The sequence below is a fragment of the Castor canadensis genome, chromosome 2, assembly GCF_047511655.1.
Source record: "Castor canadensis chromosome 2, mCasCan1.hap1v2, whole genome shotgun sequence".
In the NCBI taxonomy this organism is placed as follows: domain Eukaryota; kingdom Metazoa; phylum Chordata; class Mammalia; order Rodentia; family Castoridae; genus Castor; species Castor canadensis.
In genome coordinates this window covers 51657201-51683004 of record NC_133387.1, presented here as the reverse complement: position 1 = coordinate 51683004, position 25804 = coordinate 51657201, and the positions used below count along the sequence as shown (strand labels likewise).

The 25804-nt window shown below is 36.0% G+C and overlaps 1 protein-coding gene across 5 annotated transcripts in view; it reads left to right on the top strand.

The window, feature by feature from the left end:
- Cdk14 (cyclin dependent kinase 14) overlaps window positions 1-25804 on the top strand; it is a 593051-nt gene that overhangs the window by 352351 nt on the left and 214896 nt on the right. For all 5 annotated transcript variants that reach the window (XM_074064778.1, XM_074064777.1, XM_074064779.1 and 2 more), the window contains one exon: window positions 12928-13021. In XM_074064778.1, coding sequence (XP_073920879.1) covers window positions 12928-13021 — 94 coding nt within the window. The remainder of the gene's footprint in view (window positions 1-12927; window positions 13022-25804) is intronic.

Genomic DNA, 25804 nt, shown 5'->3' with positions numbered 1-25804 from the left:
AAACCTATAGCCAATATCATACTTAATGGAGAAAAACTGAAACCATTTCCCCTGACATCAGGAATGAGACAAGGGTGCATGCTATCCCCACTCCTATTCAATGTAGTCCTGGAATTCCTAGCCAGAGCAATAAGGCAAGAAGAAGAAATAAAAGGAATACAAATAGGTAAAGAAACTATCAGAATATCCCTATTTGCAGATGACATGATCCTATACCTCAAAGACCCAAAAAACTCTACCCAAAAACTCTTAGACACCATAAACAGCTATAGCAAGGTGGCAGGAAACAAAATCAATTTACAAAAATCATTAGCTTTTCTGTACACCAATAACGAACAAACTGAGAAGGAATATATGGAAACAATTCCATTTACAATAGCCTCAAAAAAAAAATCAAATACATAGGAGTAAATTTAACAAAGGATGCGAATGACCTCTAGAAGAACTACAAACCCCTGAAGAAAGAGATCAGAAAGACTACAGAAGGTGGAAAGATCTTCTGTGCTCATGGATTGGTAGAATCAATCTACATATTTAATGCAATTCCCATCAAAATCCCAATGATATTCATCACAGAGATTGAAACATCTACCCTAAAGTTCATTTGGGAACACAAGAGACTGCGAAGGGCCAAGGCAATAACTTAACAAAAAGAGCAATGCTGGCAGTATCACAATACCGGACTTCAAACTATATTACAAGGCAATAGCAATAAAAACAGCATGGTACTGGCACAAAAACAGATTTGAAGACCAGTGGGACAGAATAGAGGATCCAGATATGAATCCACACAGCTGTGCCCACCTTATCTTTGATAAAGGTGCCAAAAACATACAATGGAAAATAGCCTCTTCAACAAATGTTGCGGGAAAAATGTTATCTGCCTGCAGAAAATGGAAAGTAGATCCATGTTTATCACCCTGTACTAGTATCAACTCAAAATGGATCAAGGACTTTAACATCAAACCCAAAACTATGAAGCTAGTACAGAAAAGGGCAGGGAATATTCTGGAAGCAATAAGTATAGGAAAGGATTTCCTCAATTGAACCCCTAGCAGCTCAGCAACTAAGAGAAAGGATGGACAAGTGGGACTTCATAAAACTAAAAAGCTTCCGCACAACAAAAGAAATGGTCTCTAAACTGAAGAGAACACCCACAGAGTGGGAGAAAATATTTGCCAGCTATACATCAGACAAAGTACTGGTAACCAGAATATTCAGGGAGTTCAAAAAACTAAACACTCCCAAAATCAGTGAACCAATAAAGAAATGGGCAACTGAACTAAAAACATTTTCAAAAAAATCCAAATGGCCAAAAAACACATGAAAAAATGCCCACCATCCCTAGCCATAAACAAATGCAAATCAAAACCACACTAAGGGGAGATTCCAAGATTGTGGCTAGAGGGAGGAAGCAGAAAGCGTGCCTCCTATAGTGAAATCTTGGAGAGACACTGGAGACAAACCTGGCAGGCAAAACCACCGAGAAGAGGCAAAACTTTGACCCCTCCACACCTCCAGCCAGCCCAGAGAATATCCACTTCACGTTAAAAGGAGAAACCAGGAGGGCCTCCAGGCCGCCAGTCGCCTGTGCCCAGACGGCTTGGGAAGATGCGGACAAGGTGAGCTTAGCAGTACCACGGTACTCCCACAGACAACCCTGTGCCAGAGCAGCATAGCCCCCTGGACAGACCGACCTCCACCCAGGGAAAAAAGAGAAACTGAGTAATCAGCAATAAGAACAATAAGGACACGTGGGAAAGAGGGTGGGGCTCACTGAGCGCCAAAGATTGGGGGAAGGGAATCCTTCCCGGAACTGTAAATAAACAAGCCGGGCAGGCCGGAGAGGCTCTGGCAGGAGCGGGGACACGCACAAAGCAACCAGGAGCGGGAAAGCTTGTGAGAGTGGTGGAGGGAGGAAAACTCCAGAGGAGAGGGGGTAAGACGCACCACCCACATGAGCTGTAAACGAACACAGCAGCCGGCAGAAGCAGCAGCACAGGCCCAGCAATCAGGAGCGGGAAAGCTTGTAAAAGCAGCAGTGGGAGGAAAACTCCACAGGAGAGGGGGGAAGACCGACTTCCCATGTGAGCTGTAAACAAACACACAGGTCTGAGAAAGTGGGTGCAGTGTCATGTCCCCCAGTGTGCTTGGAAAGGAGAAAGCTTGTAGCAGAGGCTCATGCACAGAACTCTGAGTAAACAAAGCCTGCAGGGCGAGGTGAGTGTTAAGCTCACTCCTGAGATCTGCATAAATAACGCCTCCAGCAACAGCAGGCTGACAGCAGCGGGCAGGCAAGCCACAGCTGCAGATACCATTCACAGAACTGTCTCCAGACTTTTTTTTTTCCTCTCTGTCCCTACCTTTGATGAGAAAGCAACCGAATTACACTTGCATGCTGAAAAACTTACTGAAACTGTATTGCATTTGAACTTGGGACACTTTGTGGGTTTTTTTTTTTTTTTTTTGGTGCAGGTTTGTTCTACTTTAGTGTTTCCTTTGATAAGACAACTACAGAACAAAATCTGAGACACCATCTCCATTATTGGAGACTGAGACGGACACCAAAATTATTAAGACTGAAACTTCATTGCATTTGAACTTGGAGGTTTTTTTTTTATTTTCTATTTTTCATTTTGTTTTATTTTTTTTATATACACATATATTTCTTTCATTTACTTATTTTTTATTTTTATTCTTATATTTATTCTTTTTATTTTTTATTTTCAATCCTCTCTCTCTCTATTGCCTGTTCAGCTTACTGTCGATTAGTACACTAACACTCCCTGTTTACATCTTTGTCACTTTCTTGTCTGATTCCTTGTTTTGTTTTCTCCTACTTGTCTGTTTATTTGTTTTTCCCTTTTCTTTAACTTCTTCCTTTCCATCTCCTCTCACCCTTCCATTCTAAATATTACCATTGTTATTATTACAAGCTAGAAAATACTTAATTGCATACAGTACAGGGACAGTAACAACACCAAGGACAATGACAGGAAGACAGAAAAATAGGGAAACCAGTTTCCCCACAGCAAAAAAATAATACAGGAACCAGAGAGGAATGAAGAAAACAGATACTCAGAACCAGACTCCAACAAAATGAAGATAAACTATGCCAAAGAACCCATAGAAGCCCACAAAAATAATTTAAAAGAAGACATACTACAGGTACTCAATGACAATTTTATAGAGATGATACTGGATATGATAACCAAAATGTACAGGAGACATTCAATATATTCCAAGAGAACAAAAATAGAGAATTTGAAAAAGCAAAAGAAGAAATAAAGGAAACCACAGAAGCGCTGTATAAACACCAAAGTGAAACAGGGAACATGATAAATAAACAGATAAATGAACTCAGGACAAAAATAGACAACATAAAAGAGGAAACCACCCAGGATATGGAAAACCTCAAAAAGAACGAAACAGAACTGCAGAACAAAACGGAAGGCCAATCCAGCAGAAGAGAACAGAAGACAGAATCTCAGAACTTGAAGATGAAATGGTAATTAAAGGAAAAACCGAAGAACTATTAATTAAACAACTCAAGACCTGTGAAAAGAAAATGCAAGAACTCACCAACTCCATCAAAAGACAAAACTTGAGAATCATGGACATCAAAGAAGGAGAAGAGGGGCAAGCGAAAGGAATGTGTAACATATTCAACAAAATAATAACAGAAAATTTCCCAGATCTAGAGAAAGATACTCCCATACAGATGCAAGAGGCCTCCAGGACACCAAACAGACCAGATCAAAATAGAAATAAGCCATGACATATCATCATTAAAACAACAAGTTCAGAAACTAGGGAAAGAATATTGAAGGCTGTAAGAGAGAAAAAAACAAATAACATATAAAGGTAAACCCATCAAAATCACAGCAGACTTCTCAACAGAAACATTAAAAGCAAGAAGAGCGTGGGGTGAGATCTTCCGGGCACTGAATGAAAATAACTTCAAGCCCAGGATACTCTACCCAGCAAAACTATCATTCAAAATAGATGGGGCAATAAAAGTCTTCCATGATAAGCAGAAACTAAAACAATATGTGACCACAAAGCCACCACTACAAAAGATTCTGCAAGGGATTCTGCACACAGAAAGTGAAACCCAACTTAACCATGAAAAGACAGGCAGCACCAAACCACAGGAAAAAAAAAAGCAAGACAGTAGAGAGTAACCTCAACTTAGGTACACACAATCAAACCTTCAAACAACTAAGACAACTAAATGACAAGAATCACCACATACCTATCAGTACTAATACTTAATGTTAATGGACATAATTCACCCATCAAAAGGCACTGCTTGATGAAATGGATGAAATGGATTAAAAGGGAAGATCCAACAATTTGTTGCTTACAGGAGACCCATCTCACCAACAGAAATAAGCATAGGCTTAGGATGAAAGGCTGGAAGAAGATTTACCAAGCCAATGGCCCACGAAAACAGGAGGAGTAGCAATAATTATTTCTGACAAAGTAGACTTCAAACCTACATTGATCAAATGAGATAAAGAAGGACATTCTACACCAATAAAAGGGGAAATAGACCAAAAGGAAATAATAATCATCAACCTGTATGCACCCAATGTCAACAGACCCAATTTCATCAAACATACCCTGAAAGACCTAAAAGCATATAATAACACCAACACAGTTGTTGTGGGAGAATTTAACACCCCATTATCATCAATAGATAGGTCATCCAAACAAAAAATCAATAAAGAAATCCAAGATCTAAAATATGCAATAGATCAAATGGACCTAGTTGATGTCTACAGAACATTTCATCCAACTTCTACACAATATACATTCTTCTCAGCAGCCCATGGAACCTTCTCCAAAATAGATCATATCCTAGGGCACAAAGCATGCCTCAGCAAATACAAGAATACTATCTGATCACAATGCAGTAAAAGTAGAACTCAACAACAAAAGTAAACACAAAAGACATGCAAACAGCTGGAAACTGAATAACTCATTACTTAATGAACAATGGATCATCGATGAAATAAAAGAGGAAATTAAAAAGTTCCTGGAAGTCAATGAAAATAAAAACACAACCTATCAGAATGTATGGGACACAGCAAAGCCAGTCCTGAGAAGAAAGTTTATAGCCATGAGTGCATATATTAAAAAGATTGAAAGATCCCAAATAAATGACCTAATGATACATCTCAAAATCCTAGAAAAACAAGAACAAGCAAATCCCAAAACAAATAGGAGAGAAATAATAAAAATAAGAGCTGAAATCAACAAACTAGAAAAAAAAAAAAACCATACAAAGAATTAATGAAACAAAAAGTTGGTTCTTTGAAAAAATAAACCAGATTGATAGACCCCTGGCAAACCTGACTAAAATGAGGAGAGAAAAAAACTCAAATTAGTAGAATCAGGAATGCAAAAGGGGAGATAACAACAAACACCATGGAAGTCCAGGAAATCATCAGAGACTACTTCGAGAACCTATATTCAAATAAATTTGAAAATCTTAAAGAAATGGGCAGATTTCTAGATACATATGATCATCCAAAACTGAACCAAGAGGAAATTAATCACCTGAATAGATCTATAACACAAAATGAAGTTGAAGCAGCAATCAAGAGTCTCCCCAAAAAGAAAAGTCCAGGATCTGATGGCTTCTCTACTGAATTCTATCAGACCTTTAAAGAAGAACTGATACCAACCCTCCTTAAACTATTCCATGAAATAGAAAGGGAAGGAAAACTGTCAAACACATTTTATGAAGCCAGTATTACACTTATCCCAAAACCAGGCAAAGACACCTCAAAAAAGGAGAACGATAGGCCAATCTCCTTAATGAACATTGATGCAAAAATCCTCAACAAAATAATGGCAAACCGAATTCAGCAACACATCAAAAAGATTATTCACCACGACCAAGTAGGCTTCATCCCAGGAATGCAGGGGTGGTTCAACATACGAAAATCAATAAACGTAATCAACCACATTAACAGAAGCAAAGACAAAAACCACTTGATCATCTCAATAGATGCAGAAAAAGCCTTTGATAAGATCCAACAACATCATTTCATGATAAAAGCTCTAAGAAAAGTAGGAATAGAAGGAAAGTTCCTCAACATTATAAAAGCTATATATGACAAACCTACAGCCAGCATTATACTTAACGGAGAAAAATTAAAACCATTCCCTCTAAAATCAGGAACCAGACAAGGATGCCCACTATCTCCACTCCTATTCAACATAGTACTGGAATTCCCAGCTAGTGCAATTAGGCAAGAAGAAGGAATAAAAGGAATACAAATAGGTAAAGAAACTGTCAAAATATCCTTTTTTGCAGACAACATGATCCTATACCTTAAAGACCCAAAAAACTACTCAGAAGCTTCTAGACAACATCAATAGCTATAGCAAGGTAGCAGGATATAAAATCAACATAGAAAAATCATTAGCATTTCTATACACTAACAATGAGCAAACGGAAAAAGAATGTATGAAAACAATTCCATTTACAGTAGCCTCAAAAAAAATCAAATACCTAGGTGTAAACCTAACAAAAGATGTGAAAGACCTCTACAAGGAAAACTATACACTTCTGAAGAAAGAGATTGAGGAAGACTATAGAAAGTGGAGAGATCTCCCATGCTCATGGATTGGTAGAATCAACATAGGAAAAATGTCGATACTCCCAAAATTAATCTACATGTTTAATGCAATTCCTATCAAAATTCCAATGACATTCATTAAAGAGATTGAAAAATCTACTGTGAAATTTATATGGAAACACAAGAGGCCACGAATAGCCAAGGCAATACTCAGTCAAAACAACAATGCAGGAGGTATCACAATACCTGACTTCAAACTGTATTACAAAGCAATAACAATAAAAACAGCATGGTACTGGCACAAAAACAGATATGAAGACCAGTGGAACAGAATAGAGGACCCAGATATGAAGCCACACAACTTAACCAACTTGTCTTTGACAAAGGAGCTAAAACTATACTATGGAGAAATAGCAGCCTCTTCAACAAAAACTGCTGGGAAAACTGGTTAGCAGTCTGCAAAAAACTGAAACTAGATCCATGTATATCACCCTATACCAAGATTAACTCAAAATGGATCAAGGATCTTAATATCAGACCCCAAACTCTAAAGTTGATACAGGAAAGAGTAGGAAATACTCTGGAGTTAGTAGGTATAGGTAAGAACTTTCTCAACGAAACCCCAGCAGCACAGCAACTAAGAGATAGCATAGATAAATGGGACCTCGTAAAGCTAAAAAGCTTCTGTTCATCAAAAGAAATGGTCTCTAAACTGAAGAGAACACCCACAGAGTGGGAGAAAATATATGCCAGCTACACATCAGACAAAGGACTGATAACCAGAATATATAGGGAACTTAAAAAACTAAATTCTCCCAAAACTAATGAACCAATAAAGAAATGGGCAAGTGAACTAAACAGAACTTTCTCAAAAGAAAAAATTCAAATGGACAAAAAACACATGAAAAAATGCTCACCATCTCTAGCAATAAAGGAAATGCAAATTAAAACCACGCTAAGATTCCACCTCATCCCTGTTAGAATAGCCATCATCAGCAACACCACCACCAACAGGTGTTGGCGAGGATGGGGGGGGAAAAAGGAACCCTCTTACACTGTTGGTGGGAATGTAGACTAGTACAACCACTGTGGAAAAAAATTTGGAGGCTACTTAAAAAGCTAGACATCGATCTACCATTTGATCCAGCAATACCACTCTTGGGGATATACCCAAAAGACTGTGACACAGGTTACTCCAGAGGCACCTGCACACACATGTTTATTGCAGCACTATTCACAATAGCCAAGTTATGGAAACAGCCAAGATGCCCCACCACTGACGAATGGATTAAGAAAATGTGGTATCTATACACAATGGAATTTTATGCAGTCATGAAGAAGAACGAAATATTAACATTTGCTGCTAAATGGATGGAATTGGAGAACATCATTCTGAGTGAGGTTAGCCTGGCCCAAAAGACCAAAAATCCTATGTTCTCACTCATATGTGGACATTAGATCAAGGGCAAACACAACAATGGGATTGGACTTTGAGCACATGATAAAAGCGAGAGCACACAAGGGACGGGTGAGGATAGATAAGACACCTAAAAATTTAGCTAGCATTTGTAGCCCTTAACGCAGAGAAACTAAAGCAGATGCCTTAAAAGCAACTGAGGCCAATAGGAAAAGGGGACCAGTTACTAGAGAAAAGGTTAGATCAAAAAGAATTAACCTAGAAGGTAACACACATGCACATGAAATCAATGCGAGTCAACTCCCTGTGTAGCTATCCTTATCTCAGCCAGCAAAAACACTTGTTCCTTCCTATTATTGCTTATACTCTCTCTACAACAAAATTAGAAATAAGGGCAAAATAGTTTCTGCTGTGTTTCGAGGGGGTGGGGGAGAGTGGGAGGGGGTGTACTGGGTGGTAAGGGAGGATGTGGGGGCAGGGGGGAGAAATGACCCAAGCCTTGTATGCACATATGAATAATAAAACAATAAAAAAATAATAATAAACCACACTGAGATTCCACCTCACCTCTGTTAGAATACCCATAATTAAAAACACCACCAACAACAAATGTTGGCGAGGATGCGAGGAAGAAGGAACTCTCTTACACTGCTGGTGGGAATGCAACCTACTGCAACCAGTCTTGAAAACAATACAGAGGCTTCTTAAAACACCAAACATAGATCTGCCATATGATCCAGCAATCCCACTCCTACCGATATACCCAAAGGAATGCGACTCAGGTTATTCCAGAGACACCTGCACACCCATGCTTATTGCAGAGCTATTTACAATAGCCATGTTATGGAAACAGCCAAGATGCCCCACTACTGACAAATGGATTAAGAAAATGTGGTATTTATACACAATGAAATTTTACTCAGCCATGAAGAAGAATGAACTCTTATCATTTGCAAGTAAATGGATGGAACTGGAGAACATCATCCTGAGTGAGGTTAGCCAGGCTCAGAGAACCAAAAATCATATGCTCTCCCTCATATATGGATTTTAGATCCAGGGAAAAGGCAGTCATGTTGTTAGACTTTGGTCACAAGACAAGGGGAGAGCACATTCAGGAGTAATGGGAATAGGTAGGAAACCTAAAACTTTAAAGTGTTTGATGTGCCCACTGTAGAGGAACTAATATAGTAATGTTAGATGACAGAGATCACTATGGGAAGGTGACTGGGAAGTTGTAAAGAGGTCTGGTAGAGATGAATCAATTTGTGTTACAATACACATGTGCATGGAAGCAATGGTAGGAATCTCTCTGTATAGCTATCCTTATGCCAAACTAGCAAAAACACTATGTGTTTCTTATTCTTGCTTACGTCTTCTCCAACAAAATTGGAAAAGAGGGCAGAACAGGTTTTACCTGGAAGTGAGGAGGATTGCGGGGAGGGATGGGACAGGCGGCAGGAGGAGAAATGACCCAAACAATGTATGCATATATGAATAAATGAATAAGTAAAAAACTAGGGGAAAAAGTTTATATGACCTTACATAAAATGAAGAAAAAGCAGGTATTATTGTGCTAGAGGAAAGTAAAATTATCTCTATATTCTCCTGCTAGAAAAGGACATTATAAGTCAAGGGGTATAAGTCAATGATAGGGCACTTTCTTAGCATGTGCCAGGCGCTAGGTTCAATCCCAGCATTAAAAGAAAAAAAGGAGAAAGTAAAGTACACTGGTCTGGTAATGTAGTTTAGAAGAACAGAACTTGCCTAGCATGTGCAAAGCACTGGATTTAATCCCCTGTAAAGAAAACTGTAAGATTATTATGCGTTCACTAAAGTCCATGCACCCCAAATTACAGAAAGAAAAGAAATAGATATATCACTTAATCATAAATACTACTGTATTTTTTTCAAATTTTAGGTTATTACATTTGTTAGCTTTTAAAAACTTGTGATATCTTTTGACTAATATTCTCATTCTGAATTCATTTTTGTATTCATTTTTAATTCTTAATTTTATATTCTTTTTCATAACAAAACTCCAAAATTCAATGACATTCATGCCTAAAAGAACATCTGTCTCTGCTTATACTGAGAAAGAATTATCTACATGATTTAAAGTCTCATTTCACATTGTAATTTTAAAACTCAGTCATATACCTGTGACATATGCTGAATTTGGGAATTTTGAGTTCAAAATAATTAAGATGTGTCAGCATGTGTGGTGGGTATTTTACATATTACCTTATCAGTTGACTAATCCCAAAATAAGGGTTTGAACTTATTATTGCATTCTGACATCTTTTAACTGTAAACTTTAGTGACCAGTTGTTATTCTTGAGAAATTTAGACCAAGTGTGTGATAATTATATAATCATTCAAATTCTGAAAAGAAACCACAAATTAGACATATCCTCATACAAGATTATATATCTTCCATATAGTTCTAAAGTAGACGAATTCATTTACAGTAAACCACTTGGTGAAGTCAGTTTAATCTTTTGAGAAAGGCAGCACAGGACTAATGGAGGGAATAAAAGGGGAAAAAACTGGGAAACAGACAATGATCCCTTCATATTAAATTGAAGGGCATTTGCTGTTTGTCGATAAGGTAACTCCAGTAAAAAAAGAAATCTGCTATATTAATATGCTGATTTGTTTTATTATTCTGTTTTTTTCTTGTGCATTATAATTTTGTGTATGTCCTTTAAGTACAATTCGTTCAGCATCATTAGTACACCCTCAAGCATCTTAAAAATAGATGATGTCATAGGAAACATCCATTAGAAATGAAAATCCAAGTTCCTTTGCCAGCCAAGCAGATAAGAACCTATAAACTGTATCATTTCATTCCAGCTGAGTAGCATTTATCTTTTAATTGTTCTAAGTACCATAGTTTGGAGATGATAAAAACTAAGAACAAGTAGTGATAAAGAAAATTCTCTAGATAGTTCTAACAGTGAAATAATTGTCTCCTCATATAGCTAGGTAGCCAGTTTAGCTGTGGCTTATGCTCAGGGACTTCTCAGAGTTGCAGCTTGTGTTGGGAAAGAGGAAGGCTGAGAGGTGGAAAATAGAGAACATATTTTGATGTGAAACCGTGTTTTGACGTAGGTATTAAAGATCTAAAATATTTCACATAAACATAAATAAGAAAACAATAGAAATAGAGGTCTGCAGTCTTAGAAAAGAATTCTTGGCAGAAAATTTGGAAAACCACCATACTGGAATTTTAAATAGACTGAGTCAGACATCTGAAACCCAATATTTATAAACATGCCATTGCATTTTATTTCCTATTTCATCTCTCAGATCTAAAGTTGAAAATAACTTGCTTTAAAATCAATCTAGCTAGAACAATTATTTTAAAACAATTCTTTATTACTTAAATGAAATTATTTTCATGATGTAGGATAGAATTTACTTGATATAGTCATTTTTGGCTCTCTCGATATAAATATGGGTGTGAATATGTGTGTTTAATTTTAATTTAAAAATTATATGGCATAATAGGAAAGGCATTATTGGAAACATATTACTTTAATTCAAAACACTGTTTGTACCCAACTGTGATAACAGGAGCAGCTGTAGAGAACTAGGTCACTTGCTTTTTACCCCATGGGGTTCTGAAATAAGTAAAGACACAAGGGTTTGCTTGCCCTAGATTGAAGTAGAAGCAGTTGAGCAAATGCCTCATTATGTACGTGGTTTTATAAGGATAGTTGCAGGAAATATAAACTCATTCAAAGCAGAGTTATTAAGAAAATATGAAGAATTGCTAAAAGATAATGAGGTCTAGAAAAACATTGAGTAATCTGCAAATCCAACTGTCAAGAAGGTAGGACCCAGATCGTTTCAGGGGACTGAATATTCGAAAATGGTGTTATTCATGATAGCTCTCTACCATTAATGTGACTTGTTCCATCTACCCATTCCTTACTGTCCTACCCCAAAGGGATCGTACCCTCAAGTCCTGGTAGAAGTATGTAACTGTCTATTAATACTATGATTTGGCTATTCCTGTTAGGTTAGTTGCAGGCTGCTATGGTCCGGGAAGAAAGCTTCTCTGACATACTGGACTGCCTTGCTAGATAGGGACTGTACCGTGGCAGAGAAGGTAGGAGAGAAAACTATTGAGTATAGTAGATGACTGATATAGTGAGTAAGGGCATAACCAATAAGCCATAAAGGGAGCTTCTTGTCTGCTTGAAGGTTTCTAGAAGGTTTCCTAGAAGAGATAGCATCAAAACAGGATTATAGAGGTTAAATTGGATTCTGATGTCAAGAACAAATAGGTGAGTAAGGCTGTTCTAGGTAGTGAAGCAATTTGAGCCAAGTTCTATAGGTTTATATTTGACAATAGATCAGTCTGGCTCAGAAATCCTCAGTGTAGCTCCCCTGAACCATCCCAGCCACTCATATCAATGCCTGAGCAGAATCTCTAGGGTTTGTGGTCAGAGCATTTGTGGTTTTTAAAAGTTCCCCCAATGATGATGATGCAAAGAGAATTGAGAACCACTGGTAGTTCTAGAGTAGTATACTACATAAGAAGTTTGTGAAACACAACTAGAAAAAGGATTTTAGAACAGGACTGTGGAAGCTTTTGTCTGTCAAGCCAGGGACCTTCTCAACTATATCCTACAAGTAAAAGGAAGGTACCAAGGCCTACTATTTTATTAGTTTCCACTGTTTTATGAGCCAACACACCTGCAGCTATTGACAGTACTTTCAGGAATTCTTTCAGGGCAGTAAACAGAGTGAGAAGAGGGTCATGGTCTAAGTATGCAGCATAGCTTTGTGCTTATTAAGAATGTTACTTATCTTTCACCTCTCCCCTGTGGCGTGAATATTCTAATCTCAGATTTAGTTTTTTAAGCAGAATGTGTTGAAGCTTCCATCATGATTCTTTCTTCTCTTCAGGGGAGTTGGCTGCATCTTTGTTGAGATGATTCAAGGAGTCGCTGCTTTTCCAGGAATGAAAGACATTCAGGATCAACTTGAGCGAATATTTCTGGTGAGTTCTTTACAGAGTACTTCTGAGAAAAATCGTCTTCTAAGTAGCCACTTAGTGACAAATTCTACAGTAATCAGCAGAAAACATTTTTGAAAAAGTTATCTTTTGTCGCTTTTTGTTCTAATGATTTTGGACCTTTGAAAATAAGGAAATTCATTTAAGGACTGTGTTTTTAAACTACTGTACATGCATAATATGCCAAAATAGAAAGAAAGAGTACAAAAAGAAAGGCCATGTAAAGTAATAGGTCATAATGAGCAAGCACTCAGACATAATAATTCCAAATAATTTACATAGATGCCCACCCCCTTTCAAGTAGGTAGAGCTTATCTACCTGCCACCTTCCATATCTTGTCTATAGGCTATGACTGGTAATGGTCTTCTGTAACCACGAGCATGGAAAGTTGTGGGTGGAGGGAGGCTGGTAACCTTATATTGGAGACACCTGGCAAACAGTACCTCTACCAGGTCTTCAAGACCAACCTCTGGTGATAAGTCATGATGGTAGCATGTGCCCGCGAGGTGATGTGTTGAGAATGGCAATTCATCTCTGTGGTCTTCTTCCCCAAACCATAAACCCAGTATAATTATGAAAAACACATCACATGAAACCAAACTGCAGGAGATGCTATTCAATTCCTGACTAGTATTCTTCAAAACTATTAACATCATCAACAACAAGGAAAGTGAAAAACTGTCTCAGCCCATAGGAGGGTAGGGAGGCAGGACAACTCAATATTATGTGGTCTTGTGGATGGTATCCTGAACCAGATTAAATATATTAATATTTGGACTCCACTTTTATTCAGTGGACATTATTTGGACTCCACTTTTACTCAGTAGGGTGTAGAGTTAATATCAGTGTACCAATGCAGGTTCCTTGGTTGCTACAAATGTGCCATATAATGTAAAACTTTAACAAGATGGGAAGTTGAATGAGAGTTGTACATGAACTTTTTATACAATTTCTGTAAATTTGAATTTATTCTAAAATTAGGAATTTATTTTGATTTTTTAATTTGCAAAAAATAAATGTTCTGGTGCCAGATCATCTGGGTTTAGTACCTTACTCTGTCAGTTTTTAACTGTGTAACCTTGGTCAAGGAACTCAGTAGCTGCCTGAACCTTGGTTTCCCTGTAGGTGAAATGAGGGTTAATAGTAATAACTACCTCATAAGCTGCCTTGAGAAATCACTGACTAATTACACAGAGTGCTTTTAGAATGCCTGGCATATAGTAAATACTCCATTGTTTCATTATATTAGTTTCATACCAAAAATTTTTATTCAGTAAGCTTTTTATGTTAGCTAATCATCATATAAGCCTGTTATTTAAAATACGGAATCAGAACTAGACCAATTGAGGTTTTTGTTAAAAGGATTCCAACTAAATACATTGTAATTACTAACATTATCATATGTTTCTCTTCTTTAATGATCCCCATATGAAATCACTGAGAAATATTTTACTATAGCCTATGTCAAGATATGTACTGATTAGATTATCATTCATTGTATTTTGCCAGCACCACATTAAAATGTTGCTTTTGTCTTGAGTATAAGAATTGCAGTAGGATGTAGGGACATAAATTGAGACTCCGTGACTATTGTGTTCACCTCACTGTCAGCAATAAAGTGATAAGAAAGGAGAGTAGAACCTAGAGAATCAAAGCTCACATGATCCCTTCATGCCATGTCCTGGGTTCTAGTGAGCGCCCATACACAACAGTAAATCGACAAGTGGGAGAGTCCCTGACATAGAAACTCTCTTTCAAAGAATTGTGCTATTGTGTTTTTTTTTTCCTCTCAGAAGCTGTCTTTATCTACTTCCTTTCAGTTTTATTATGCTTGGTGTATATAAATTTGTACATACAAATGTTAAAATGATTTATGACTATGAAATAATGTATTTTTAATTATGAAAAATTCCCACAATGTCAAAAATGTAAAAAAGCTGAAAAACTCTTATTACTCAGAAAAAAAAATCACATTTAGTATTTTGGTATATAGTGTCTATAGGTTTTTTTCTATACATGTTAAAAAATTGAATCATATCTTGTATACTATTTTTATAACTTGGTGCTTTCAATTAACAATATTGTAATGAGCACTTTTCATTAAAAAAATTTCGGAGTGCCGTCATTGTCAATGACACAGGACTGTTTCATGGTGTTGATGAGCTAATGCTTACGTAAACAGCCCAACACTACACCTTTGTTTTGCAGCTTTTCAGTATCGTAATGTGCTGGCACTGTACACCTGTCCTTTTAAGAGCGATTACTAGAATTGAAAGTCCTTAATTCAGTAAAATTTGATTTTCATAAATGTATTGACTATTCTACCTTCATAGCAATTCCTTCTCCCCTTTTCCAACAAAATCTTTCATTTTCTCCATTGGATTATATTGGGCCTATAGATTATATTAGGAACAAGTGGTATAAAATGGAACTTTCCCAACTAAGTAGAAATCATCCATATTTTATGGCCCTTTGTATGTATATGTAATTTTATGAACATGTTCTTTTGTTTTTACTATACAAGCCTTTATTTTCATTCAATTATTTTAAATACATTTTCCACACGTATTTTCTTAAAAGCATCATAGATTTTTTTCACATTTTTGGTACTGGAATAAACACCAAGAAAGAGAATTTTAATGAGCTTTAGTTTGCATCATACAGATTTTTATGTGAAAACATATCCTAATATTTAGCCTTTGAATTTATAAGTATAATAATTTTATCACTTAATTATATTCTGAGAATAATTTCCTGAACTTTAGATTCCACTTAACTTCTTATTCTCTGATAGCTGTGTAATAATAATTATGTAACTTTGTCAAGTTGCTGATTTGTTTTGTGCTAAACTAATTCATTTTTTCTGTATAATAAATCAAAAAATTCAAACAGGATCATATAAAAAGAAGTCATATCTCCATTTATATACTATTTCAGGATGAATTTTAAGGAAAAGGAAGTAGTTACATAAATAAGTTTTATTAAATAGCAATAGAACAAAAATGAGTTTTATGAGAGCATTATTTGTTGATATAGCTTACTTAGTGTTTTTGTTTGAAATATTTATATAATTTAAATAATTTCCAATGGCTAGTATCTTGTTGGATTGCTTCCTCTGTGGGATTTTGCTATTATTTCTTAATTTCATGGTAATAGTTTCCTAATTTTATGGGTATTCAGAGACCTTTGAGCTATGACTAGGCTTTTAATAAGCCAGAAAAATAAGCCACTGCAAATTTCGCATGCGATTATTGATACCCTCTTCTACTATTTGCTTTTGTTTGAACACAGTGACCCTTAAATGCAGATAACCGTCTTGACTAAGGGCAAAACTCTTTAATTTAATGTAGTTATTTTAAATGTGTAATGCTTTGTAAAATAAAGTATCCTTTGATATTTGGAATGAAAGATCATCATTAATTTAAAATTACTGCTTTAAAATCAATTAATGTTACATTTTTACCCTGAAAAATTAGACAAAACCAAAATAAGGGAAAATTCAAAACCTTTTGACATTAAATAGTATCATCTTAAATATTCTGAGTTTAAATTTTAAGATGCTAGCTATATATATATCACATTAAATAAGCAGACTCAGGACTTGTGTGATCATTGAAGGAGAAAATTTTACAAATTCACTATAGTTGAATCACTGGGAAAATACATTTGTCCTCAGTGATCGTTTATTTCTGTTCTGAAGAGGAATGACTGTTAAATCGAGATTAAATCCTCTTTAACAGACTTCTGCTATAAAAACTGTCAGATACTCTTTTCTAAAGTGGTCATTGTATATCCAGCCTCTGGTAAAGCATTGCCATGGAGTTAGTCAACTTTGAAAAGTCATAGAACATGGAATTATTTGGTTTGTTCAGTGTTTTAATACCAGGATTAAGTCCATTCATTTGCCTATGAACTGTACATAGAAAGGTGGTTAATAACTTTGAATTATAAAATTAATAGTGTGTTACCCAAGATAACTAATATAATTAGCTCCCACATACTGGGTCTTTATAAAAAATGTGTAAGACAACAAGGATTAGTCAGTTAAAAGGCTATATATTTTTCTTCCCCCCTTCTTTTATGGAAGGGAGCAGTTCACATTTTTTAACAAATCCAAGAAATCCTTTCTAGAACATTATATATCTATGCAGCTGGCTTTGCTGCAATCTGAGATTTCACCATTAAATCTTTTTTCTTGAAATTGCGATGCTCATATGCAAGAAAGGAAGGAAGGTGATACGATTTTGACAAACTATATCCAAGACACTTTTAGTTACCAAGTGAATAGGTACCTATTTCTCTAAACAGCAATTCTGCTGTTATGTGGGAAGAATGATTTATTTTCATTTCTTCAGCATTACCCATTTTTAAATGTAGCATGATATATTCTATTCACCTCCATTGGTTCCAAAAAACAAACAAACAAATAAACAAGCAGCAGATGGCATTCATTCAGGTGAGTATATATTCAAGAGTGACAAAATCACAACTAATAAAAAGAATTTATTCTAACGACACTATTCTGAATTGAAAAAAGAATTCTACTTGGTGCAACCTTGGGAATATGTGACTCTCACTTCAGAGCAGCTGAACAAATGGCAGAGAGTGCTCATACAGCTGTCTGAAACCTTTGGCAAATGCTTTTGGATTTGTGTGGCTCATGGCCCAGAATACAGCAGTCATGACAGAGGGGGCGAGTGATTCTATTTTTTGGGTTTGTTCTTTTTCTCCCTGTCTTTGAATGTTGATAACCCTGACAGTCTAACTTTTCCCTGCCTACTGGATCACTTGTCTTTTAATAGAATTTTATCTACCAGTTGTTAACCAATTTTATATTATTTGATTGGTATACTTGGTAAAATATTTTTCTTTGGGCTGGAGTTGTGGATCAGTGCTATAGCCCTTGGGTAGAAAGTGCAAGTACCACCAACAAATTTAAATATTCAGGATTTAAGTGTGTGTGTGTGTGTGTGTGTGTGTGTGTGTGAGAGAGAGAGAGAGAGAGAGAGAAACTTGCAACTTTGAATTTTGAGTGAGATTCTTCCTTAAACCCCTGTGTGTAGCACTGAACTGACTATAGAGAAGTAGTCTTGTTGCCCCATTTTGGCACTGTTTCCAGGATCTTAAAATTGGAAACACAATCCTATGGTTTCATAATGGGCTAAGGGAATCTTAGAATGTACAGGAAAGTTGGTACTACCTCCTTTCCATGTGGTGTAGCAGCCATGTAATTAGGGTAGAATATTGGTATTACAGATTTGCCTTAGATCATTTCACTGAACTACTTCAGCACTTTCTCTGCAGCTCTAGACACAATGAGATATAAAGGAATTGTGTGCCACAGTGTCAACCCTGGAGAATATGACCATGACAGTCAAATCAGGTAGGCAAGGCATACCTTTAGAAATGGAGTCATGATTAATTACATGACTCCATGATTAAAAACAAATGATCAGTAGATACAATACCCAGTAACAATACTGGGTCTTACATTAGTTAAAATACTGAACACTAAGAGTTAAGTATTGGGTTCTAATCCTAAATTCTTTGTTACCCTGAAAAAAATTCACCTTTTCTAACTGGATGGTAGCTTTGCATCTGCAAAGGAAAGAGGTGAGCTAAATGATTCCATTGTTCTCTTGCAATTGTAACCTTTTTCATTCTAAAAATGCATGATATTATAGGACTACACCTAAACTAATGGAGTTTAAAGTAGAAATTGCTAATAAAAATTGGGTTACCCATGAAAGAAAATAATAGTTGAATAGTTGAAAATAAAGGGGAAAATGGGGAGAGGAAGCTGGAGGAGTTCTGTATGAGTAGAAGGTGAGACTGAATGTTCCATTCAAGACTGGACTTTTACAAGTTGAAGATTTTTTTATCTTATTCCAGCTGTAAAGCAATAAGAAGATAGTACAACTGTATTGAGAAACAGCTTTTTTGAGAAATAATTCTCAATATTATTGAGACAGGTTTATTGAGAAATAATTCATATAATTATACAATTAAAATTGTTCAATAATAATTCATACAATTCACTCAGTGAAATATATAATTCAGTCACTTTTAGCATATTTATAGAATTGTGCTACCATCACTACAATCAGTTTACTAAAACTTTGATGTAAAAAAGTAACTTCATACTTTTTAGCAGTCACCTCCCATTCCCTTCAAACCTTCCATCCCTAGACAACCACTAATATAGTCTCTGTCTCTGTAGATTTGCCTGTTCTGGCATTTGATATAAATGGAATAGTACAATATGGGTGGATCTTTCATGACTGTTCTCTTTCCTTAGCATAATGTCTTCAAGATTCTTCCAACTATAGAATATATCAGTACTTCATTCCTTTTAATTGCCAAGTACTATTCTGCTGTGTGGATGTACCACATTTATTTACCTCTTTATCAGCTGGTTGACAATTGTTTTTACAATTTTGACTGTTATAAATAATGCTATGAATATTTGTGGACAAACCCTCTTGTCTATATATTTTCATTTCTCTTGGGTATGTAACTTTGAGTAAAACAGCTAAGCCAAAAAAGACAGTATGAAATTTTAACAAGAGAGTAATAATGTTAAAGTAGTATTTTATCAAAATTAGGACAGTGTGATAAAGTAATAAACTCATCTATACAAATATTAAGAACTTATATGAAGAAATAAAGAACTAAGCAGTGCATATTGTGGTGAAAAATATTGAAAACATTAAGCAAAAAAATATTAAGTCAATTTCAGAAAAACAAAGTGGAACAATAGGTTATACCCCTTCTCACTCTGGAACAAATCCCTCTTATCTTGTACATATTTCCTTCAAATCTCCTCAGTAGTCATAGTCATTATGTGGTAAAAAATATTTTTGGAACATTAAGTATATACAAGAAAAACAGAAAAACTTTTAAAATAGTTTGAGAATAAATAAAAGTTATCATTCAGAGGTAACCAGTGTTAAGCTAAGTATTTTTATATTATTTCTTTTTATCTAGTTTTTCACATTTGGATTCATAATAAATTTTTGGCTTTGTATTCAGTTTTACCTTACTTTATTTTAATTCATTTTGTTTATTTTTTGGTACTTAGGATTGATTTGGGGAAGGGGGTATTGGGAATTCTACTCTACCACTGAGCTATCCCCCAACCTTCTTTTTAGACATAATGTAATAGGCAATTTCTGAGCCATTAATATATACTTGAAAAATGTTCCCAAAATTACTAACGCATTCCCTTACTGCTAGATAATTTGGTTTGTTTTTTATGCAGTGAAAAATATTGCATATATTGACCCCATTCAGTTATTCATTTATTCAACAAGGTCATTTAGGCATCTATTTTGTGCCATTCACAGTGCCAATAGGCAGCAACAGAGCACATCTCAAAAGTACAGTCAAGTGACATGCATTTGAAGAGCTTCAGAAAATCTTATCAGAAGGATGTTGTTACAAAACTGTTAGGTCTTGAATAACATACATGGCGAGGAAGAGAAAGGAGTCAAAGATAATGTAAAAGTTTCAAGCTTAGGAAACTAGGTGATTAGTGAGGTCATTGGAAATAATGGGGACATGGAAAAGGAAAACCAGTGAAGGGAGGTAAAGAAAAGAACTTTGTGTTATGGCAGGTAACCCCCAATGGAGATGTCCAGTGTACAACTCATACACAATAGCATAGTAGAAAGATGGGAATCAAAGGCCATTAGTCTTTCATTAAAGAGACAATGATGAGTTACAAACTGCACTCATTCTTGAATCTCTAGAGGGATAATGCAGTGGAACACTGCCTAAACCTTAGGGGATGCTTAGAATTTTGGGGGTAGGGTAGAGGTAGGGAGCTAGACCAGAAGAGAGGCAATCCAACAAGACAAGGGAAGGGTGAGCAATAGATAGTGAAAGATAATAAAATAGAAAAACAACCCCACTCACTTGAATGAGATCATACTTCATCTCATGTGTGTTTAGCTGATGGGGTGAGGGAGTCATGAAGCCAGAGCCTGCCTTTTCTTGAGTTCTCTTAGTGCATTCTTCATAGTGCCCTAGCACACTGTGTATGCTAAGTAAATTAGCCCAGAAGACAAGGGTTTGCCCAAATACATATAAAGGTGAACACAGAAAACACATGTAAGTTTAATTAGGAAAGTGTGCACTTCTCATATTTTTTCAAAGGAGATCTGTGATTCTTCTTGGTGTTCTAGTGATGCAGGAGTGAATGTGGCTATCACCCCACAGGGAAGTACAGATCCAGAGCTCCACTCCTGGTTCTGTCTTTGTTAAGTTGTACATGAAACAAACCACACTGCTGAAAAAAAAATGTTAAAACCCACTGAATTAATGATATCTTGAAGTCCTTCCCATCGAGTTCTATGAAAAAAAACCAGTCCATATATTAGAAAAATCTTGGAGATCCAGTAAAAATGAAGGTATTACAGAAATAAATATTCAGCAACTCAGTGTTGCTCTGAACTTTCGATGTCGGAGACTTCTGTGCTTCCTTGGGTAATAGAAGTGTTGGTAGCAAACTTCACTGGGGTTATTTGTTATAAGAAAAAAACTAAGACAGTGAGCTAATCTACTATGAAATAGTTAATTATATTCTTTTTTGCAAAGAAATGTCTGTTAAAAGACAATCTGGCTGTTATGTAGATATGTTAATTAGCTCACATGGTCAAAAACTATTCTAAATGTTCTTGAATTTATGTTACAAAGTTTATGTAAAATAAAAGTTGAGAGCACTTTATTTTAAATCACTAATGTCCTCACTAAGTTATCCATTTCTTCAACAAGTATTATTTATGTGGTTACTCTATGTTAAATATTCTTTCTGTGTTCTGGAGAGAGATGAATACATAAAAGAAACTCTCTGCTCTCACAGAACTCGCATCTGTATAAGGGAGAAAAGACTGTAAGCAAAGTGTATACTGTATTGCCCAAGTGCTCGATGTGAGATGCATTTTTTCATACCATGTTCTGGGGAGATCTCTCAGAGGTGTTACCTGTTCATTGAAGGTTCATATGTATAAGACATAAAAAAAAAAAAAACCAGAGATCAGAGCATTTCAGACAGAGGAAATAGTTAATGATAATAGTATTAAAATGAGACTTCTCAAGCCTAAATTTGTTAAATTAAGGATCATTCTTCCTAGTGATCAAGGTGATTTCTGATGCCCTTGTTACTTTGACCTCCTTTATACAAAGCATTTTCTTACTTGAGAAGTGTTTGCTTTGTGTGAAACATTCAGATTCTGTATGTTACTATTCAGACATTAGCTTGAGTGAACCCACAAAGACAGCACAAAGTAAACCTGAGTGCATGTTTCAAGTTAAAATTATGCAGGAGATAGAGAGGAGGACTTTCTGAATTAATTCACTGTGAGAGTTGGTGTTGATAGAAGAAAGCAGGGAATGTTTTGGAGATTAGATCTTAGCACAGAGAAGATACTAGGGGAAGAATGTTCAGAGTACAGAAAGCCTGAGAGCATCTTTCTGAAAATCAAAGGTAGAACTATAAAGAGGAAGGATTTATCAACCCCCTCATATAATACAACAAGGCCAGTGGAAGACAGACTGAGAAAAGGCCACACTTGGTAATTTCCCAAAGAATAATTCCAGGAGTTTTGGATGTATAAATCTAGATCATAGTGAGTTTAACACATAACTAGGAAGTGAAAAACTGAAAAACCATTTAGTAATGAAAACTTTGAGAACTGAGTCAGTGAAGAAGACTGATGTCATTCTAAGGGTATTTCAAAATTAATATTTATACATTTTATGATGTGTCATAAATATTCTTAAAATAATGAAGACAGGTATATTTGCAAGATGAAGGACCCTAAAGATTAAGGAAGACATTTAATGGTCAAGGAGCAGGCAAGAGGATGAATGAAAGAGGTAGTATCTTGAAATGTGGGTTGAAATGATATCCAAAAGACAAGAAGGAGGGGAGGGAAGGAGGAAACTTGAATAAATGCTAGAGAGGTGAAAAAGGAATTTGGAAGTGTCATGGTCTGCATGGCCCTTAAATGAAGGAAGGAGCATGACCACCATGGTGATGTGCATATGGGGACAGATGTTGAAGTAAATGGATAATTGATACTGGTAAAATAACAAATATTTGTAACTGTGATATGATGGAGAAGAGGTAATTGTTGACCAACATTAAAATCTATTGTTGATTTGAGGCATTATTCCAATTCCTAATTTGTAAAAGTTTATTTACTTATTAAGACAGGATTACTTTTAGCTATATTCATTCTATCTGTAAATGTTTCCTGGTTGTAATTAATAGTTTTTACCAGACTTTTCTGCGTTAGATATTTTAATTTTTTAGCCTATTATATCCTCATTTTATATTACCATTTCGTTTATACATTAATTCATTGTCAATATATGACTGCTTCATCACTATTCCAGTTGCCTCTTGTCCTGTAAGCACATCAAAACTCTGCTTAAATCAATTATGATCATTTTTTAAATTATCTTTACATAATTTCAGGGTCAGTAACTCAGTAAGGACTTCACTGAGTAGTCCTAGATTTGGGTTGCATACAGAGAGTGGCTAGAGCCACACCAAGCAGGACCTGGAGTAGTTGCTTCTCTCTTTACAGTTTTGGGGCCCTCTATGGGAGCTAATTTGGGCTTCCTTATGGCATGATGTTGGGCCCCAAGAGGAGCAGATGGAACTGTATCATTTCTCTTAACTCAGCATCAGAAGCCACATAGTAACTCTCTGTTGGCCAAAGCAGTCACAAACTCTCACCCATGGTCATGAATGACTGGACCATGTTTTAAAACTGACTCCATAAATTTTCACTAGAATATCTCATCATTGAAGCTGACAGCTTTGTAGGACTGGAAGTATAACTCAAGTAGTAGAGCACTTGTCTAGCAAGTGTGAGGCCCTGAGTCCAAACCTCACTACCACCAAAAAATTAAGTAAGAACAACTTTGTAAGGAAAAACAGTTTTATCAAGCTCCTTATTGTTTTGTACTTTTTCTAGTACTCCTTATAGTCATTACAGGGCTGATTCATATGAAAGTGTGAATTGCTACAGTGTGCTTTGAAGGGAATTTCCTCATCTTTACTTCTTTACTTTTTGACTACCAAGTTCACAGGTGGGTCAGACTGAGAAAAGATGGTGAAATACTGCCATAGTGAGAAAATTTGAGGTGAGTAAGGAGGTGCTGAAACTTCGTTGTAAATTTCCAGGATGTTAGCCTTAAATTAGACTTCCATTAAACTCAAATCTGCCTTAAAACTTTTCTTTCATTTGTAATGTACATCCACATGTAAGTCCTCCACTTCTAAGAACATCAGAAGTGTTATCTTGTATATGCAGCATGTGTACAATCTGTGTAGGCTCCCAGTGAACCCTGTCTTCTGGAGTTTATGTTGTGTGTAATACCTCCTGTTGGGCTGGACCTAGCGACTTGCTTCTAATAAATAGAATTTGGTAGAAACAATGTTATACCACATCTCAGGCTAGGTTACACAGAGGTTACTTCCTCCTGGAATTCTAATAATGAGTGACTAGTATTGTGTACACAGCAAATGAAGATCTGTAATCTTGGTACCACTGTAACTTCTTGTCTTGTCTGATTACTTGATTAACATTCTATTTTCCCCTTTCATTTTCCAACCTACCTTTTCTTATACTTCAGAAGACTTTACCCTCAAGGGTAAGCCTGTACAGGTTGTTAATCTTTTTGTGAAGCATGAGTTCATTTAAAACACGACCTTGCATCATTTCCTGCCTAAACCTCTGCAGGAAAAAAAAGGTTCCTCAAAATATCTTATCCTAAATTGATCTCTCATGTCTTACCTTTGCATAACTTGATAAAAATGCTATAGCTGTTTGATTAAAATTTATCATATAAAATAATCTACCTAAACCTTTGGAGCATGTCCCTTTGAGAACAATTTCATTCTAAGTCAAGTTAACAGATTATCTGACCTTGGAGCTGAATTTGTCTTTTCACTTGTCTCCTTTGACAATGATAGCCATGCATTTTCCAGGTAGTATGTATGCTATGGCATTTTGTAATTCTCCCAAACTCTCTGTGTACGTTTATTTATACTGGGAAAGTGTTGAGAACTGTGTGGTTTAAATATACCATTCCATGAATTTCTTCTTAGAACAGTACATAATCTAGACTGAGTTAGGAATTAACAGAAGTTAATTTTCGATGACTCCAGACATAAAAATTGTCAGTGAATGTGAGTCTCTGGTTGGGGGCATGCTCTTCCTCAGGAAAAAAGAAAATGTTAGTCTTGTAGTACTTTACCTTTCATGTTGGGCAGTCCCTGGGAACCAGACAAGAGTCAACTGAGGGACACATTCTGTGCTAGGCAGCCCCAACTTCTGTACCTTAGCACTTTTCCTGTTGCCTAAATATAACTCATCACTCTAAATACTAAAAGTGTCCCTCATTACATGGTGAATTTTTCTCTGATTTCCCACCTGGAGGTGTTAATCTCCTTCCCCTTCACTTCTGGTATTCGAACCTCTCTGCTGTCTGCCTTCAGTTTTAGTCTCACCCTGCAGATGGTTTTGCTTTTATTCACTAATAGAATTTAGGATTTGGGAATAGGTGTGGGAAGGAAAGGAGTACTTTGTGAGGAGGAAGCATTAGTGTGCACTCTGACACTGCTTAGATACTGATTTGTGATGACTGAATTATTGCAAAGGCAAGGGCATTTCTTGAAATTCTCTTTACTCCTTTTTAAATGCATCATTTGGAGAATTCTGGTGGGATGACTTTAAGAGCCACTTTAAAAA